At 46.6% G+C, this 20,035-nt stretch overlaps 1 protein-coding gene and 2 long non-coding RNA genes across 6 annotated transcripts in view; 1 reads left to right on the top strand and 2 right to left on the bottom strand.

The window, feature by feature from the left end:
- Nucleotides 1–79: 79 nt before the first annotated feature.
- On the top strand, nt 80–18,374 carry COTL1 (coactosin like F-actin binding protein 1). Its single transcript, XM_010718102.3, has 4 exons — nt 80–222; nt 402–484; nt 9,262–9,419; nt 17,016–18,374. Exons 1-4 carry the CDS (start codon nt 146–148, stop codon nt 17,124–17,126), a joined length of 429 nt encoding a protein of 142 aa, XP_010716404.1. The 5' UTR covers nt 80–145; the 3' UTR covers nt 17,127–18,374.
- LOC146543505 (uncharacterized) lies at nt 2,292–9,367 on the bottom strand. Its single transcript, XR_014886242.1, has 2 exons — nt 9,235–9,367; nt 2,292–8,169 (listed from the first exon to the last, which is right to left on the bottom strand). It is a non-coding gene; the product is annotated as an uncharacterized LOC146543505 (long non-coding RNA).
- The window catches only part of LOC104913055 (uncharacterized), a 49,312-nt gene continuing 41,363 nt past the window's right edge, over nt 12,087–20,035 (bottom strand). For all 4 annotated transcript variants that reach the window (XR_014886237.1, XR_014886238.1, XR_014886239.1 and 1 more), the window contains exons 3-5: nt 15,163–15,252; nt 13,516–13,581; nt 12,087–13,346 (exon numbers count right to left, since the gene is read on the bottom strand). This is a non-coding gene — a long non-coding RNA (uncharacterized LOC104913055). The remainder of the gene's footprint in view (nt 13,347–13,515; nt 13,582–15,162; nt 15,253–20,035) is intronic.

Genomic DNA, 20,035 nt, shown 5'->3' with positions numbered 1-20,035 from the left:
CGGGCTCGGCTCCGCTCGGCTCGGCTCGGCTCCGCTCGGCTCGGCTCGGCTCGGCGCTGCGCGGTGCGGTGCGGCTGCAGCAGCGGCGGAGGTCCCCATCTCCGCGCCGCTCCGCGGCCGCCAGCCCGCTCCCCCGAACGTCCCCATGGCCACCAAAATCGACAAGGAGGCGTGCAGGGAGGCGTACAACCTCGTCAGGGACGATGCCACCGAGGTGAACTGGTAGGTGCACCGCGGTGCCGGCATCTCCTGGACGGGCACCGATGCTCCTTTATTCCCGGGCTCCTCTTCCCCCTTTCCCCGGGATGTTTTTTGGAATACGTTCCTCCCCTTCTCCTCTTTTGCCTTCCGGAAGGCTGACTTTTAAATACTGTCTCCTTTCTCTTTTCCCCTTCCCAAAGGGTGACGTTTAAATACAACGGCTCTACGATCGTCCCCGGAGACCAAGGGGTAGACTATGAAACCTTTAAGAGGAAGTGCACAGGTAAGCTCCTTCCCGATGGCTTTGGCACATACAGGAGGAGAGATGGGAGAAAACTTGGGGGAATTAGAATTGGTGCTGCTTCCCCTGTCCTGCACGGTTGGGTTTCCTGCTGCCATGAAGCACAACTCCCTGCAGTCCATAGTCCAGCCAGTCCTTTGTTTCACCCCCAGACTTAAGATCCTTGGGGCTTTTTCCACCCTTTTGCACAATTTCTCATTGCTTCTCCACCACCACCAAGACAAAAGGTTCGATTAGCAGGAGTCCCATTGTTCAGCACTGCGTTTGCAAAGCGTGACCTCTTGCCGGCGAGCAAAAAAGCGTTCCGTTTTGGTGCCTGAAAATGAACTCAGACAGCTTATTTTGCAATAAATGTATCCTGCAAATCGCATTCCTGGTGCCGATGTAGCCTCGTGTAGAAGGCTTGCTCAGATTTTTTCAGAAGGTGAAATCCGAGCTGTGGTTCTGCCCCAAACAATGCGCTGGGAACAGGCGGCTGTGGCACTGCACGACCCACCCGTGGGGCTCCGGGTTGAAACGTGGCAGCTGATTGTTCCACTGTCGGATGTGGATTATCAACAAAGCCCAGGGAAAACCAAAGATAAACAGACAGATATTTAACTTCATCTGATCGCAACTTTCGATGCCTTTTACAAAAACGAGCTTTGATTTTGCTCCAAACAACTTCTGGGGGATGTGGGACAGCTTCTCCCCGGCTTGGTGCTGTTTAACAGCACTGGTATGAAGCATTTGTAATGAACTGTAGATAATGCTGCTCTGCTGCTGGCAAAGCTTCCTCCCTCCTCTAGTTATAGAGCAAGTATTAGGTCTGTCTGTGTTTTTATGTTATATTTGTACTGCAGAGGAGTTGGGTGCTGAACAATCTCTCCCTTCTCCAGGTGTGCAGAGCCCTGGCACTGCAGGCAGAGCCCCACGTCCATAGAAATGCCAGTGCCTCTTCCGTGGGTCTTCCCTGCCCCGGGACTTGGCTGCATTCACTGGGTCAGAGAGAAGGATTTTCCAGTGACTTAAATGTGGGCAGGATTTGGTCAGTTAAAAAATATCAAAGGAGAAAATGTGTTGTAGCCTTTGCTGATCAGAAGGGTTCAGAATGCTCTGCTCTGACGTTTGCAGCGGGTTCTCACCAGGATTAACACAGCTACTCAATTCCAGCTGTTCTTGGGAGCTCTGCAGGAAATATTCTCAAAACCAAAAATCATCCTTTAGATGATGTCAGAAGAGCTGATGATGTATGTGGCAAAAAGTCCTTCCCACCTAACTCTTCATGTGCAATATTAGGATAAAAAAGAGCAGCTAGCATGCAGGGGGACTCAGAGCTCAGTGCTTCTGAAGTTCAGCCCAATGTTATCTCAACATTGTTTTCCTGGAAGGTCAGCAGCAGCAGCATCAGTGCTGTGTTCTATGTCTCCTGTGGCTGAGATATCCAAGTGTCTCCAATGTCTCTGGACATCTGAGGCTTGCAGAGGAACCTTCTCCATTTATTTCCCCTCCTTGTTTTTCAGGAGCTCATGTCTTTATTTTATCTGGACTGATTTTTGATGTTTTGTCTGGAGTGGTACCCTCTACAGGAATGGTTCTCATTGTCTGCCATAGCATGGGAATACTTACATCGTGTGGATAAGCAGAAGGAGGGGCTTTGGCGCGGAGCAGTCGCTGGCCAGGCTGGGTTGGATGCGAACAACAACTAATGGAGGCATACATTACACTTTGGAATATGGCCAGTTTTGTTTTCTTGCCATTGCTTGCATGTGACAAACCTTTAAAAAACAAGGTATTAAAATAGGCAGAGTTTATGGAAACTTTGATTTATATCAGCAAAGTGGCAAGCTGGCCCCACTATTGGAGTGTTTTTACAAAAAGGCATTTGCACATGTTTTAGGCATCAGCATGGTAATGGGAAGAGCTAAGTGAAAGGCATCAGTAGGGTTGGGGTGGCCCATTAGCCTTCGATGTGCAGCTCAGCCCCTTACAGCAGCTGGGTTCCCTTTCTTTCCCTCTTTTCTCATGCACCTGGCAGGGCTGCTCCTTGGCAGATGAGAGGCAAGGGGTTATTCCCAAACCTTCTCTGGAGCAGAATCACTGCAGGCCAGGAGAAGTAGGCAGGCTCAGGTCCCAGGCTCCTGGCTGAGCACCCAAAAGAACCTTCCTCCACCCACAAGTTAAGTGCAGCACTTGCAGAGGGTGAGACCAGGTTTTGGTGCCTCCATCTGTGCAGCCACCCTTTGTATGGTCCACTAGATTGAGAACAGGGCTCATGAGCAGTTGTAGTTTCCTTCTCATCTGGAAGAAAGGTGCCAAATATTACTATAAAGAAGAGCTCATTGGAATATTTTTACTGGAACAAAGTCACTAAGAAAGAGTAGGAAGGGCTGGGAAGAGCTGCTAGATATGATTCCCTCCTATTGCTGCATCTCTTCCCTCCTGGTGCTACCTCAGCTCCTTCTATGTTTTGCTGGAGGAAAGAAGAGCTGCCACTGATGCAAACAGCTTCAGAAAACATGATGAAAGGATTAAAAAAACCCTGACATTAGAATGAACTTCCTTCCTTCTTTCAAATTCCTGTTTTGTGAAGAACACTGCCCCCAAAGCTACAAAGTGCTGCAGCTGCCTTGGGTAGAAGCTGAGCATAATTTGGTGGTTGAAGGTGAGAGCGTGAGCTGAAAACGCTCAGCATGCAAAATGTCACCAAGACTAATGCTAATTCATGTGGCACTGAGACCAGGGTGGCCTTTTGTACTGGTTTGGAGGACATTTGTCCATGGTGGATGTCTGCCTTGTGTGGTGGCAGAACCTGGGAGGTGCCGGAGGGGTTTGTTGGTGGCAGTGCTTCTTCTCACTTTTCTTTTCACGCAGCCCATGACTGAGTCTGTAAACCTCCTCAGGGAATTAGAGAGGCTGAGGTCAAAGGAGAAAGTAAGAATTTGCTTGAAATTGCTTCTTTTAAATAGAGTAGCAGCTGAAAACGACCATGTTAGGAGCCAGCCCTGCAGAGCCCCATGTTTTGCTGCTGAAGGAAGGCGGTGCAGATGGGGCTGATCAGCCACGGGGCTCATCCTGCTCTACTCTCAGATATCTGTTGCACATGGGAACCATGCTACATGTCCTGGGGTGGGGGCTGTCTCTTCCTAAGCTTTTTGTACCGGCAGAAAACTTTCAAGTACTGCGTACTTAAAGTATTTTCATACTTGAAGCATTTTCAGTGCCCTTCTGTTCAAGATCCCAGTGTGACACCTGTGCGACATGCACAGCCTCATCCTTGGACCTTTGCCTATCAGTCACTGCCATGCTGTTGTTGGCAAGGTCTGTGTGAGGCCACAAGATGACAGAGACACTTGGGCTGTGAGGGTGTAGGCACTGCTTTAGTCTTCTCCATCCTCCAAAGGCAGCCCAAGAGGTGTGAACACCTCTCCAGCCTTTTCTGAACTAAAGCCATCAGGCTGGTTTAAACCACTGACACAGTCAAGTCCTTATTAGGAGATTAGAGGTGGCTGGTGATGGCACTTCCTCCTGCACTCCTGTGTAATGACCAGCCTACGTGACTGCAGTGGCCTTTGGCTGACCCAGAGAGTCTGGAGACCATAAGTTAAGGGCATTAATTGCGTCAGGGTCATTAAACACAGTGTAGACACCCCCTGTGTCTTCTGGCTGAGAACTGTTTTGGTTGGGTTTAGCAGCACAGATTACCTCGGCACTAAACAAGGACTTAATTCAAGGCTTTCGATCCATTTGACTTCACAGTTACGGCTTTTCCCTTTGCAGATGGCTTGGGTCCAGGCATAGCTTTAATTTGGTGTTCAGTAGTACATGGACATGAGTTCACTTAGGCAAAATGCTGAGCTGGTGAATTGGAAGCCAGAAAGCCAGATAAGAGTTGAAGGTTATTGTACAGAAGGATGTTAAGGCTTCTGGGTTTTGTTGTTTCTTAAGTTTCATCATTGGACTGGTGTTGCTGTTGCTGAGAACAGCAGGATGACTTATAACTGAGATACCAACGTAAACCACCAGGCAGAAACATCCGCTTCAACTTTGGGGTGCATCAGTGATACCTGACTACACGGGCAGCTGGGTTCACTTCCCATACCACAGAGCAGCAGAGCATTGCATGGCCTCCGTCTGTTGTTTATTTTAATCTCTTTTTTTTTCATCCTGTCATTAAGTAGTGGAGAGATGGGAAGACTGTTTCCTCCGTGCCACATGTGAGCACTTGTTTCTCAATGCATCTCTGACAAAAGAAATAATGAGCCTTTTCTTTGGAAAGCCCCAGCGCAGATAAATAATTGCGATGACAGCATGAAATGGGATCGTTATTCATGTGTCTGAAAAGATCAGACCAAAAACACACTGTGCATTCAGTGCGAGGAAGAACTGGAAATCTTTGGGCTGAAATGAATACCCTGTAAAATCGTTCCTGGTTGACACAGAGAATTAGGAAGAAAATAGTAATGGAACTAGCTTCTGGTACAAATGTGGGCTAATGACAGTTGCCCTATAAACACTGGCCTGTATATAAAATTTAGGAGTTAAGATCTGAGAGAGAGATCACCAAGATTGCATTGGCACCTTAGGTTGGAGGTAAGACCTGTAAAAATGCACATGGGGTGACGGATTAATGCACCCCTTCCTTCCTTTCTTCAGGGAAGGAGACAAACTTAGTGCAAGCCAATGCCAGCATCCTGCCCCCACATGGCAGCAGGGCAGAGAAGGGCTGGCATTGTCCCCGGGGCAGCTGTGGCTTATCCACCAGGATGCTGCACAGCAGAGGGAGCAGGAGGAGCTTCTTCTTCATGCGTGTGTGTCTGGGTGCCCTGCTCAGCCCCTGTGGATGCCACGGACATGGTTGGTGCCCCAGCTGTGGTTCTGCGGTCAAACCTGATGTATTTGTCTTGGATGGCTTAATGAATGTGCTTGCGTGGTGCAAGGCAGTATTGCAGCAGAGATGCACAGGCTTCAGTACAGGGACAAAACCAGCGTGCTGAGAGGTTGGGATGGGTTCTGTCTGCACCTCCAGCCACATGGCTGAAAGGGTGGCCAGAGAGGTGGAAAACTGACAGGTTGATCTCACATAAACCCAATGAAATAAATCCTTCTCACAGCCTGTTGTGCACTGTCAGTAACTCACTGTGGGGAGAGCACACAGAAGCAGTTCTTCCCGTGGGCTGCGTGCTGTCACCCCGATGTAGCAGGCAGGTGAAGCCAAGAGTGTGGCATCCAGTGCCACAGGAGGCATTCAAGGCCAGGCTGGATGTGGCTCTGGGCAGCCTGGGCTGCTGGTTGGTGACCCTGTACATAGCAGGGGGTTGGAACTGGATGAGCATTGTGGGCCTTTTCAACCCAGGCCATTCTTTGATTGTATGATGATGCGAGAGTGAATTTCTTTCTTGCAGCTCATACTTTGACTGATGAGTCAGTGCATTCTAACCCAACGGGGAATTTTTGTGTAGAGCTGAAACAAAGGGTTTGAGCGGATGAAAAAGAGGAAAATGCCATCAAGGAAATCTCTGCAGCTCCGCATCAAGCTTTGTTTACAGCCAAAGGCAGTTTAATCAGTGTATTTGGGAAATCCTGCCTCGTAAGGGGCTTGGAGAGAAACAATAACTGAAGTTCATTAAGGCATTTGTTGTACTTCTAATTGTTTGTATAGCCCTCTTGCCTTGCTGTGCAACTGCACTTAAGGGAATAGTGATATCAGTAGGAATTAAGGTTAATTTCTGCTGTGTGTAATTTGTGAGATCTTCTCAAATAAAGCTGCTATTTCCATTCTACCCAGATCTATTAATAATATCCTTTAATTGCTTCTCTCTGCCCTGAAATTCATGGCTGAGCGATGAGGAAGGTGGTTGTGTAGAGCTAGGCAGGATTTCCTCTTGCAGAGGAAACCTTCTGTCTGTGATTTGTTGGATTCCCTCCACATCCAGCAAAATTCCTTTTTTTTTTTTTTTTTTTGTGAGGAGGGGGAGGGGAGGAGGAATATTAACGCCTTGAGGTTCTGAGCAGAGCCAGCACTGATGGCACCGATGGCTCCCAGCGCTGCGAGGTGATCTGGCAGGGCAGAGCCCATTAACTGTGAAAGAAAAAATCTGGGAGCATAAAAGAAGTCCTGCTTTGATCCCGTTATCGCTCGGAACAAGCTTCGGACTCATTGTGAAACTCAACTGCTTCTGCTCAGGGATTTTCATCAGGAGGGTCACATAACCAGGCTGAGCCAGTGCTAAGACAGCCTGCATCTGTCCTTGTTGTCCTGTTGGGAAAGGAGACAGGCTGATTGCTAAGGGCTCTGATTCACTTTCCCTCTCGGCTTCATCTGTATCTGCTGAAGAGCTCCTCAGCCACTGCAGTCACGGACTGGCACCCTGAGTTAAAGCATCGTGCACTGGAAGTCTGTACTGAATACATTGGAAACCTGCCTCAGGCAGGGCAGTGACTCAGAGCCCACATCTAACCTGCAGTTGCTCATTAAACTTACTGGGACTTAACACCACGAGGTAGTTGTCCAGCCACCGAGTCCAGGTGTTCTGATAGCCCACATGGAACTGCTGGGTTTGGCTCTGGGTGCTGCCAATGCTTTCAGATAGGATGGGAAACTCCATTGAGAAGCAAATCCTGCTGCTTCCAGTGATCCCTGGGTTCATACTGACAGATAGATCCCTACTTTGGATTCTTCCCATTCATTCTACTTTTGCATTAGCTTCATTTCAAAGGAGTAGATTCCAAAGCAGGCTTCAGGCTCTGTAACAGCCTTTGGTAGAAGAACAGGGATCAAAAACCTCCACACTCAGAGTGGAAAGTGATTATCCACGAGAAGGGCTGTGACACAGTTACAGAGCTGTAGGGGACAGGACTTGGTGACATTAAAGTGCCTTCCAGTGCCGAGTTCCCATAGGAACCCCAGTACAATTCTTAGCAAAGTGTGGCCTCCTTTCCTGTCAGATCTGGGAAAGCAAAGTCTTTTTTCCGTGGAACTGTTAATAGTAACGTTTGGGGATTTGCTCTCTCTCTTCACCTTGGGTATTTCCTGGCTGTCGGTTCATTTACAGCTCTAATCAATCTTGGCAAGAGGATTTACTGTCAGGAGCAGGAGTCTCACCGTAGGTTTGGTGCATTTGCCAGTAATTGGGCTTCTGAGAGGGAAGTTTTGTTTGCCTGCTCTATCTGTGCACATGGCTCTTTTAGTCTGCCAGAAGATCCATCTGAGTAAGAACTCTCTTTCTTTTCATTTCAAATCTGAGATCTTTAGAGGAGTTTGTTTGAAATGCTCCAGCAGGCTCACACACCCCTATGTACATTTTCCAGCTTCCCCCAGTAGTCCTCTGTCAGTGGCAAAAAACACAGAGAACAAAACAGCAGAACACAGGTGTTTGGGTCCTTTTGGACTTTAAAACTTGACAACATTCATTAAATGGAAGTTCTCTTTACTGACACTTTGGCAAAATACGGTGTTTAAGAATCTGAGATCTGTCAGCTTTCAGAGAATATTCCCTTTTTTTTTTTTCCTAGCAGCATATTTTCTGGGGATGAGCAATTCCCAGCTGCTTTTCCCCATCCCGTGGAGCTCCCAGGGCACTCATGACCCTTCCTGGAGTGTGCTGACCTAAGGGATGGAATTTTGGCACATGTCACTGCACCTGGAGTCCGTGTTCTCACCTGGCAGCAGTCGATACAGCAAGTACCTACAAAACACATTGAACTGGTCACAACAAGTGTAGCCAGAATGAGCACAACTCTTTTCAAACAGCAAGTCTGTTCTTCTATTTTGAGTCATCTCACTTCATTAAAAAGGTCTTGAGTGCCCTGTAACAGATGCAGTAGCTATGATTAGATATATTCCACGATTGCACAACTGTCCATCTGCTCTGCTTCTCTGCACAGTCCTGGGTAAGGCTCCAGCATCCTGCGTGCCACTGAGGCTGGGATAGGATGGATGGTGTCACATGCTTACCAAGTGTCTGTTATCATGCAGGAGTCCAGCAGTCTCAGTGGATGAGCTGCTGCGCAATGAAAGTACAAACTCTTCCAGACAAAGAGTGTACAAGGTTTTTACACATAGAGCCAGACTAAATAACTCTCATCTGATCTGATATGGCAGAAAGTGGATGGAAAGCAAAGATCAGAACATTTTTTAAATCTAAAGCCTTTCTTTACAGGGCTTGGGAAAGAGTAGAAAAGCACATCTGGGGAAGCAGCTCCAGATTTGCTTTAGCTCCTTCTTCTACCCTCCTCTTTTTCTTGCAAACTCGTACTCTAAGTGAACCAGAAATGTTGCTGAAGGGAAAGCAGGAAAACAATCAGATTTGCACAGTGGCCAGTTTCTGGGTGTATTTTATAAAATGTGATCTTAATCTGGCTATCCTCTAAGAGACGGGCTGGGAAATCTTTCTTCTCTTCTTGAGCAGTGACCTAGAGATGAATGATCAGACAGGCTGAATGTGTAACTTGGGTTAGCTCTGGGCTGAATGTGTAACCAGGCTGAGCTCTGTGCTCTCAGACTGCCTGTTGACTGTATGTTAGCCATTTCCAAACTCATTAGCAGTGCACTAGTGAAGCATGGGCAAAACCAGATTCTTCCCAGTTCTGCTTTGCCAGCAAAGGACATGTGAACAGAGCTCCTGTGTTGCCCTGCTAGTCCAGCACAATGCTGTCATGGTGCAGTATCAGTGCTCTTTGGTCTTTAATCTGTGAGCAGGAATTCTTACTGCAAAAAACAGCGAGGAGGGGATGTTTCTGGTTTTAGTCACCTTAATTCTGTTGCTTTGTCCCTCCAGATGATGTTCGATTGTTCGGCTTTGTCCGATTCACCACCGGTGATGCCATGAGCAAGCGAGTCAAGTTTGCCCTCATCACCTGGATTGGAGAAGATGTCAGCGGCCTGCAGAGAGCCAAAACCGGGACTGACAAGACTCTGGTCAAAGAAGTAGTACAGGTAACCCTTCTCAGCCAGTTCTCATTGCTTTTAGCTCTGCCAGCATCGGCAGGAGGGGAGAGAGGGGGAAGCATTGGGTCATGCTTCACCTTATTGATTAGTCCTTTAAAAAGAAGACAGTTTCTTATTGCCTGACTGCTTACTAAGAGGACTTGATATCTGCCCTTGGAGAACTCAGGCATAAAGAAGCACCTTTGAACTTAAACACATCTTAATTATTACCAGAGGAGGGAACATATGCTTCCCCCTGTGTTGCCATTGAGAAGTTTCCTATCTCTTTCCTTGATAAGAAAATGACATACTATCAAATGGTAGAGAACAAAGCATTATTAAGTTAAGCAAGTAAATCTAAACAGAAAGATCTATGTCCGTTTTTAAACTTTTCTCTTGAAGCCTTTTGTCTCTGTACAGTGAATTCATGAACACAATCAAATGGAGTCTAAGGTCCCCAGCAGTACCAATTAACCAACAGCTTTTAATAGCTAACTAGGTTTGAATAGTCTTCTGTTTGACTGTGGGCATATCAGAGAAGAGAAATGTGCTTGGTGCACGCCTTGGAAGGACTGCTCTTGAATTGATGCCCCAGCAATGTGCCCAAGCTCTGTCAAAGTGAGGGAAAGCAAACACCTACCAGAGAGAAGTGAAGGGTGGAAGGCTGCAGAGAGCTGCTGCTGGAAAGGCAGAGAAGATGCTCATGTTCAGCACATGTATTCTGAAGAAGTGTTTAAAATAAGATTAGCTCTTTCAATGAGACTTAGGGCCGGCTGCTCAATTCCTTATAAACTGGTCATTCTTGCAGCCCCAGGAGAACAAGCTGAATATTGCAATAATTTCCCTTAATTATTTTGCTGTTGATGATATAAAGATATCTTCCAGTAGGACCACATGGAGGATGAGGAAAAAAAATCCTCAGTTCATTGGTGTTTTCTGTGATACAGAGGATGTTTAGATAGGAAGCATGAACAATATAACAAAATCTTCTGAAAGAACAACTATGCAGAGGGGCTCATTCTGAAAAGAAACTTCCATACTGATACCTGTGAGACAGGACAGCAAATCTCTGCTCATGTGAAGCAGCTGAAACTGTGTTATTGCAACCAGGGAGGAAATTATAGAGTACTAATGAATGACTCATATTAAAGTCACTAAGACCAAGATTTTTAAAAGATGTTTAGACAATTTATTTCTGTTGGGTTGAGTAGCATTCCCAAATTCTGTTCTAAGATCTGTCCCTTAGGTCTGCTATGTATTATTTGCAATTCCACTTGTTTCATGTTTGATCAGTAACTTGTGTGAGTTAAGAATCCAGTGCAACATGAACCATCCCTGGCTGCTCGTGAGGAGACTTCTTTGTACAGCAGATAAAAGCTTCCAGTTCTGTGATGTATGGGAGAGACTGGCTGGGCTCACAGAACAACACATCTCCGGTTTGAGAAGTAAAACTCGAAGGGCATTTGCCATCTTGTAATATTTGCAAAAGCTAACTGCAGCTTTTTATCCACAACCAAAGCACCACTGTGAGAGGAGCCTGCTTTATATTCTCTGATATGTTGTAGACACGCTGATGAGCTATGGCTGAGCTCTGCTCAAAGCTGAACGAAAGCCAGCAAACATTGTTCTTCCACCAAGAGGCTCAAAGGGAGAGAGTCAGCTTCAATACCTCCCAGCAAGCAAAACCCACAGAGCTGCATCTGTAGGACAAGGAGAGTTCACACATGGTGATTATTAACCGTCTCCCAGAAGCACCTGCCATAAGGAAAACCTGAGGGATATTAACCTTGGAAGAGTAGATTAGGGGCTCATGAGCAAAAGGATGCAATGTTATAAAGCAAGGAGAGGAACTGGGGTGCCCTTGCTTTTGTATTCCTCCCTTGGATGGGGGAGAAGGTGCTGGGAAGGCTGTGGGAGGTGGCTGGGGAGTGGTGCTGCTGGTCAGTGGAGGAGGCTGCCAGGAGATCTCTCAGGAAGAAAGAACAATTGATTTTTAGCTGTAACAGCTATAAAATTATAGTGATGGATCTCATCAGATACAAATAACTGTATTTCCCCTGAACAGTACTAGCTGAGAATCAGATCTTACTTATTTGGAGATGTCCTTATTGACTCTTTGATGTTGTTGGAAAGAAGGCTATGCATTTACTGCATTTATTTTGAATTGCAGAAAAAAATGCATTTTTCATTTAAGGAACACCGAGTAGCACTTTTCACAGCCATTTATTTTCTCAGATCCACTCTGTGACTTGGTCCAAGCAGTTCAGCTGCAAGAAGGTTAGAAGTAAGGGCAGGACAGGGAGCAAAACCTCCAGCTAAAGAACTTATTTGACAAAACAATAATCCCAGGATGATTCCAGTTAAAGGGCTTCATTTCTTTGAGTACACAGAGCCACTAACAGTCCTGCCAAGGCTGCATACAGATGCCAGCAGATACCAGCTGAACAGAAGGACTCTGGGCATGTTTTCTGCTTGGCTACAAAGGAGATCATCCAAAGCTGGTCTTAAACTCACCTTTTATGTTCCTGGCAGCAAAGACATCTCTGCCTTTTCCCTTCTTTTTTACACAAGCCATGGCCACTCAGCATTAGCACAGGAGACTCCCTCTGCTCTCCAGCTGTTGTTCTGACCTCCTTTATCCCAGAAGCTCAGGAGACACGGACAGGCTGGCCTGAGCCCAGAATTGAAGGCTGTTGTGAGTTGCTCAGTGTGGTGATCAACGCCTGCTAGCATGAGGTGCAATTCAGCCATAAAAATTCCTGCAAAGTCCAACCTGGCAACTGTAGGTTTAAGTACAGGAGAGTCAGGCCTCCAAGTAAACGGCCTCATTCGCTCTGGGGAGAGGCAGAGGGATGAGATTACATGCTTTCCTTTGAGTAAGGACAAGCCCAGGCCCCATGGTTGCAGGGCTGAGAGTGGCAGTGCTGCCATGGAAGGGTTGGGATGAAAAGGCTGAAGAACTGAAATCAAGACTTTGTTTCTCTGAATGTTGCTTCCTCTCCACAAACTTGTTTCCCTTCATGACTGCACTTCCTACCAGGTGATTTTAACCCTTCATTAGGCAGAGTGGAGCTCTTTTTCCCAATGGGACTGACTTCCCCTGCAGAGCTGTTTGAGCAAGGGGCTGACCAACCTTTGTCAATTTGCCTTCCATAACTTTTCACTCCTCTCTGTTTTCTCCAGCACTCCTGCCCCCACAAAATCACGTGCTCTATTTTTTGCATAAATCATATTCAAAGCAAAACAGTTCCATTTCTGTGAGCAAATATTCATGGCATTTTATTCATTATTATTTTTGGTGAGGAATTTGCCCGACTTCAGTGATGTCAAGAAGTTTGCTGAATTCCTGCTCTGGAGCTCATGGTCAGATCTTTCTTGCCTGTTTCTCTTTCCTCCTGGGCTCCTCACTGCACTGATGCTGCTCTGCCATGATGAAGGACCTACTTACAGAGTTACTGTCTTTGCACTAAGGGCAAATAGACCATATATAATGGTCTATCCATGTATGTGCACTGGGTTTCTTATGTTAGTATGGTGACTCAAACAGAAAATGATTTAATAGTTGTTTTTTTTTTTTACAATCAGAAAATCAAATTCATATGAGGTACTGCTGAGAAGGCAAACAGAATTGTACTTTTTGACAGTTCTCCTCTTCTGGTTTATTGTAATGACCATACCAAGTGGATATGGACGTACATGAACTCCTACTCCTGGTTTAGAGAAGGTGGTGACTTTATAAGTAACAGAAGTAACTTCTTTAAGCAGCTTCCCATCACCCCACATCAGAAACACAGCCCTGTGACTTCCCCAGTGGGATGCAGAACGGGTAGGAAGAATTTGCAGATCAGTTGAAATGCAGTTTCCATTGCTGTGCAATGCGTTTGCCAGAGGTTAGAGCTGGCTTCTCCCAGTGGCTGGAAATGATGTGTGTAAAAGCTGGCAAGGTATAAAATGGAAGAGAGGAGTTTTGCTGATGGCTTGGACTCTCTTACCTGATTGCAGCACCAGGTTGGGTGCAGTCAGAGTGGAGGGCAGTGGTGCTGTATTGCAGTGCGTGTAACCTTGTGGCTCTCCTTGCTCTGAGGGAAGCCCTGCTAGAACATACCTTTGCTGCAGCCATAGCACATCTCTCATTTTCCTACACGGCCTCAGGTCTAGGACTCACACCATGCTGAAAAAGAAACTTGAACTATGGACTCTGTCAGCTCCTCTGAAGCAGTACCTTATGCACAGAAAACAAGATGTCCAATGGATGGGAGCAGTGACATTAAGCAGAGTGGATCTGAGGATTTTGAGCATCAGTGGAGGCCACAGCAAGGCCCAGTGTAAATAAAAACAGCAGGTAGCTGCTTGACTACCTGGCACCATCACTCACTGCTAAGAACCCCTGTGTCTAGAGACGATACAAGGATTTTCCTCCTGGCTGCAGGCCTACCCATGCTGGGATTTATAATGGCCTCCGCAGATCTTTTTGGTACAGCATCTGCAGCAAGCAGATTTTCCGTTGGCCAGCTCAGGGAAATTTTATGACCCCAGATGCTAAACATTCAGAGCCTGGATTAGGCAGAAAATCTACTCTGCCCTTTGTTTTCCTCCTTAAAGTTGTCTGGAAGAGAAAGTCTGGACCGACCTTGCTGCACAAATTTCACACCTGCCAGGGAGGGATGCAGGCTCTGCTTTTGTGATCTGGCCTGCGTGGTCAGAGCCCCTTCTCTCCATAGTGGCACATGTGGATGTCACAGCAGACTGCATTGCTTAGCTGTAACCCTCAGCTACTCAGGCACAAAGGGAAGCAAGTGCTAGGCTGGTGCATTGAAGAGCCATGTGTAAATCGCACTTTCTATGTCGCGTTCAGTGATTTAAGAGGCAAAGCATAGCACTGTGGTTACTGGCATGTTGTGTGAGTGATAAATGGTGTCATTGTTTCACTTATCTGCAGGCTGCTGGTGACTGGTATGAACACAAAGGCTGGGATTCACTTGCAGGGCTTGCTGTGGTTGTAAAAAGCTTGGGGGTAGGGGATGAAGAAAAGGAAGTAGAGGAGTTGAAATGAAGATGCTTGTCAGCATAGCAAGGACTCAAGCATCTTAGTTATGCACCATGCCTTAGGCAGCTACAAGTATTCTGCAATTCACTTGAGAGGCATTAGATAATGGCATGTGTGAGGGAAGAAACACCACGGACTTTCCCCACCCCTAAGAGAAAGAAGCTCTTAAGGGCATAAGGAAAATCTGGTGGCAGAGCAGAAAGCTGACTGAATCAATGCTGGCATTGCTGCTAGCTACTCAAAGCTCCAGTCTTTTCTTGAGCTTTGTCTGAGCCAGTTTGCTGTGATCAGTTATTTATAACTGCAGATGACAGTTACGACAAATAGGGACCATTGCCTGGTTCAGCTAACATCAGACCTGATTAAATCAGCTGGGAGTTGTTTTTTATTCTGGCATTTTCAGCAAAAAAAAAAAAGAGTGAACTCTGGGTAACATGGCCCTTGGCTGAAGAGTGCTGCTGTTGACCCTAAGTGTTTGGTCTCCAATCTGAGAGCCACAGTCTTCTTGCCCTGATGGTACAGGAGTCATCAGATGCTTTCAACAGTCTTAGAACACTTACATGCTTTCCTTCATCTTATGATTTGTGCCCTGAACAAATCTTCACAAAGCTCAGCCCCAGAGAACTCAGACAGTTCAGCACAATGAGTGGCTGGAGAAAGGTCAAGCACGATCCCAGAATCAGGAATGCTAGGCAGTAAACTCACCCCAAGCACTTTCTCCCTTGGGGCCAGGCTTGATGGGACGCCGTGGTGGGGGAGAGCCAGTGTGAAGAACCAAAGGATCCCCTACAGCACCTGCAAACAGAAAGGAATAAACTTGTTATTTATAGCAATGACCCAGATTGCTCTGTGAGGGCACAGATCTGGCACATGAGGTGGCCCCATCAGCTAAGAGGATATTGAAGAGTGGCTGGGAACATAACCCATCTGGCCAACTGCTGGGGGGAAACTATTCCAATCTGGTGTGGTGTCCTCTGACATGAAATAGTGACTGACACCCATAGGGCATCACCCAGGAATCATCTGGGTAAGTGTCCACTTGAGAAGTGTCCAGTGTTTGAGTAATTATAATTGCTGGTGCCTGTAACATAGCTTCCCTCTGGCCATACATGAGTGGACTTGCAGCCTAATTTCAGATACAGCTTAATTCTGCAGACCGGGCATTAAAGGAAACCCTCTGCTTTATAAAATATGTTTTTCATGGAACCCTTCTCATAAAGGTTATGGGCCTGACTCAGTTGTCACTGAAGTCAAGCTAGCATTGAAGCCACGTAGTTGCATACATGATATTTTTCTTAAATAAACACTTTATTTCCCATTTCCCCTGAACTCAGCTAAGACATGGATGAGTGCCTGTAACATCTGTCCGTCCTCACACCAGAAAAGCTGAACATAGGCTGAAGCAGAACAGACAAGGCTCCTCCTAGCTGCTATAAGCCTTGTGTTTTTTTTCCCCAATCAACCCTTCAGCAGTGAGGATTTCCTACAGTGTGAAACAGGATCAGTGCAGCATGGGGTCTAATGGGGAGGGAGCTGTTCTGCTCTCCCTTCCATTCTTCCACCGCGTGAAAGAAGTGCTGGGGCTCTTTCAAGCTGCATCCTTCTCCACCCCCTCTTTTATCCAAGTACAATCCCAAACAGAGACCCTCGAGACGATACCAAATAAAGAGCTCTCTCATGGCTGAGAGTCTGAAACCAATTGGAAACTCTCTCTGCTATAGGCACTGTGCAGTCCTGGTCTCAGAGATCCATTCTGAGAAAGGTTTTCTCTGTTCCCAGCCTCACGTAGCAGCATGCTGCCTAGGGCTTGCCTGGCTCACATTGTTACAAAGAGCCTTCCAGCAGCCAGCGAGCTGCCTTGCAGTACACAGTGCATTAACAGAGCGTGTCCTTAAAGGTCACCTGGGATCATTAGACCACAGAGCACTCTGGAGCCTATTAACAAAGCCTTTCTAGGACAATATGTTGGTTTTGGCCATGATGTGAATTAGATAGTTCAAAGGAGAGGTCAGTAAATCTACCGAAGTGGACTTATGTGCTCTTGGTACCATCTGCATGCTGCTCTGCCTTTAATCACAGCATCCTTCCTCCATCCGGGGGTATGGCTCTGCAGTGTGCTGTAGAGCTGGCTTTCTTTTTAGGAGAAGGGCTCCCAAAAAGCACTGGGGCACCAACAGGACTGGTGACATGGCCAAGACCATGCTGAAGGTTTGTGGCAGCTGTCAGCTCGTTAGTTTCCACACTACTTAGGGAACTTGACCTAACCTTGCTGTGCACTTCTTGCTAGGACAAGCTACTGCACAGGGCAGGATTAGCTCTTCCAGCCAGTGCCTGTAGAAGCACAGACACATAAAATTGCTCAGTGTTGAGTCATAGAATTGTAGAATGGCTTAGGTTGGAAGGGACTTACAGATCATTGAGCTCCAAGCCCCTGCCGTGCGCTGGCTGCCCAGGGCCCATGCAGCCCGTCCTCCAACACCTCCAGGCATGGGACATCTTTACACAAGCCCTTGGACAAGCATCCTCTATTTAACAGGCTCTTTCTTTACCTCTTGCAGAACTTTGCCAAAGAATTTGTGATCAGCGACCACAAAGAGCTGGATGAGGACTACATCAAGAACGAGCTGAAGAAGGCAGGGGGGGCTAATTATGATGCACAGACTGAATAACCACAGGAACCTCCTGGCACCAACACCCGGATCTCCAAGGGAGGGGAAGGCACAGCAAACTAACACAGCTGAGAGATGAGGCAGCTGAGCCCCCAGCTTTCTGTGTGCACTCCTCAGAACTCCCTTTCTTTGAACACAGCGGACTTCTATTTTCCATTCCATCTCATCAAACATTCCTCTCTGGGGTTCTGTTTCCTCCTCCTCCCCCCCATTTTTTTTTTAACTCATAACTCTTTCCATGTTCTCGCATCTGTGGAATTTAAGTTTTGCTCTGCTTTGGTTCATATTCAGCACTGTGTTTGTAGCAGCTTGCCATCCTGTCCTTCTTTGCATGTGTGTGTGTATGTATTATTTAGTTGGGCTCAACCTCTGAAGGGAGAAAGTTCTGGGGGAGTTGTGATCATGGATTCTTTTCTTTGTTTTTTCTGATTGGTTCTCACTGATACTTTTGGGAATGATATTTTTGTCTGATCTAGGCTCAGGTGAACACGAGTTGAGTGCACTCCAACTTTGATTAAATTGTCTAAGCTTCAACATCCAGCTCAGAAGTGATCTAGCAGCTTAAAGAACAAAGCGAACAAACAGCAAACCTTCATCTCTTAATAAATGGGAATAAATTTGCCTTAAACACTGCTTGACAGTTGCTATGCTACGTGCTACATCTCTACCCCTCCCTCTTAAAAATAAGATCCAACGCGATCCGAATGTGGGGGTTTTGTTCTTTTTTGAAGGTATCATGGCACAGTAAACTGGGGGGGCTTAGAAATGTCTGAACATTTGTTCACTATTTTGTGTACTTTGGTCTCTGGGTTTGTATTTGACTTTCCAAACGCTGGGGCTCAGGAGGTGAAACCGAAACGCGTAGATTTCCTTTTGAACGTCTGCATAAATGGCAGCCGCTGAATCCTTGCAGCCTTCTCTGCCCGTGAGCCCATCTTTGCAGCTCAACCCAACAGCCTCAGCGATGTGGGGCCGCAGGCAGTGCCTCCTGCACTGTGACCGAGGGATGGAGCATGGAGCTCTGTCCCAGCCAGGCTGAGACACCCAACAGCTCAGGCTCAGAGATGACCTGGGCACAGTTTGTTTGGTACCAAACTGTCAGTTTGGGGGCTTCTCTGTATGGCTTTCTTTCTTTTATTCCATCAAAGGTAATGGTCCCCAGAATCATGTGTAGGGGAAAACTGTTGTACTGAGGCTTGGAAGTCAGCGCTATAAACCCATTATGGAAATAAATGTTTTTCAAGAACAGTTCTCAGAGGCTCTGTTGTTATTCTACCTTCCCTGCAACAACAGCCCTGTATTTAGGAGCTCTCTTAATCCTCGGTGTAAGGCTCTGAGCTCTTGCAATCTCAGTGCTATTGGGAGAATTAAACACTGGCTTAAATGTAAAACAATCCTGGTGCCTACAGCCCTTGCCTGCCCTGAAAGCAAAGAGGTTACCATGGCACATCTGACATGCTTCTGTTCAGCAGCTCTGTGCGTACATTTCCAGCACCAAAATGCCAAGTGGAAATTGTAATTAGGTCAAAGAGAATTTCACACCCATGTAAAATAACCATAGAGAGCTTGGGAGCAGATTTGGGAGCATGAATGACACTTTTGGAGTGAAGTTGGGAAGTTTCCTGCATAGGCTTCCGTGGGGCATTACCATTCTGGGACCAACCTTACTGAGCTTTGCACTGAAAGTAGGGAAATAATGGTTATTTTAACAGAGCTGGCAGCAAAGAGTAGCATAACGAAAGAGAAAGAGCTTTGCAGAAAGCCTGAGACACTCTGGTGCTTTGCCTCACTGCTTCAGAGTCCACAATAAACTTTTATGTGACAGATTGTGGAGTACAACTGAGAATTTCTACAGATTATCAAAGATTTGTTTTCTCTGTTGGGGCCATTCATGCCCAGGGCTGACAGCCCAATGCTGATAGAGCTGGGAGGGGAGGCACACCAGGCACACCAGTTGCCCCTGCCTTGGGTTTTCTCCCCACTTTGAAGTAGGTCTTCAGAGCATTCCTGCATGATAACCATCCCATTTACCTCAGTCCATCAAGCTCACAGATCCCACATTGCTCTCTGGATTGTCTCTGAGGTGTTCTCATGCACATGGTCACATTGTGACCACAGGAAGATGGAGATCACACTGTGAGCTCAGCAATTGCATAAAGAATAAAGAATATCTAATAAAGAATATTAGATACCTCTGAGAAAAAATGAGGAAGACAAAGAGCTACTCATCTGTGATAGGACACCAAGACAAATCCTTATGAAAAAACAAGCCCAGTGAGTGACACTCATAACAACTAGTGATTTTTCTGTTGTTTTCAGCCTCAATTTTGTCTTCTCGGGTGGGTGCCCAACCACACCATCCTGCAAATGCTCTGAAGAACAGCAGCACAGTGTCAGCCAAGAGAATCATGGCCACACTTGTCAAACCTGCAGTCAAGAGCAAGATTAGCTATCATTAAGAATGCTGTGGGCACATGCCCAGCCCCAGCCTTGCTCAGAGCACGTGAGCATGCATCCCAGGTGGCTGCTTTGCAGTACCTGGGGCAAAATCTCATTCAAGAATCTGCTATTCCCCTCCCTCTTTGTGAGTGATTTCTCTAGGAGCAATCTAAACTACAGAAATTAAATGGCTTTGCTTATAAAATGCTGCTGATACTTTGCCAATACTAAAAAAATTTTACTTTCCTCAAGAGAGTGATTATTGGAAGTAAAACCCTTCCCAAGCCTGCAATAGGAGCAGCTCAGCGAGCACAAGGTGATGGACCTGGGGAACTCACAGCCTCCTCTGCAGGCTGAAACCTACCTCGGCTCTGCTCTTCTTGGCTTCAATAGCACCTTCCCCACAGTGCCTGCATGCATCATCCTTCCTGTTAATAATTAAGAATGCAAGAAAGAATTCACGGCCTTTA

The sequence above is a fragment of the Meleagris gallopavo genome, chromosome 13, assembly GCF_905368555.1.
Source record: "Meleagris gallopavo chromosome 13, MGAL_WU_HG_1.1, whole genome shotgun sequence".
Classification (NCBI taxonomy): domain Eukaryota; kingdom Metazoa; phylum Chordata; class Aves; order Galliformes; family Phasianidae; genus Meleagris; species Meleagris gallopavo.
This window is presented reverse-complemented; position numbering and strand designations above follow the sequence as displayed.

Bases quoted from the DNA above. Each gene is read 5' to 3' on its own strand.
- COTL1 (XM_010718102.3), top strand. From the start codon at position 146: ATGGCCACCAAAATCGACAAGGAGGCGTGCAGGGAGGCGTACAACCTC. The intron at 223-401 runs GTAGGTGCACCG...CCCTTCCCAAAG, and splicing joins GATGCCACCGAGGTGAACTG to GGTGACGTTTAAATACAACG. The intron at 485-9,261 runs GTAAGCTCCTTC...TTGTCCCTCCAG, and splicing joins CTTTAAGAGGAAGTGCACAG to ATGATGTTCGATTGTTCGGC.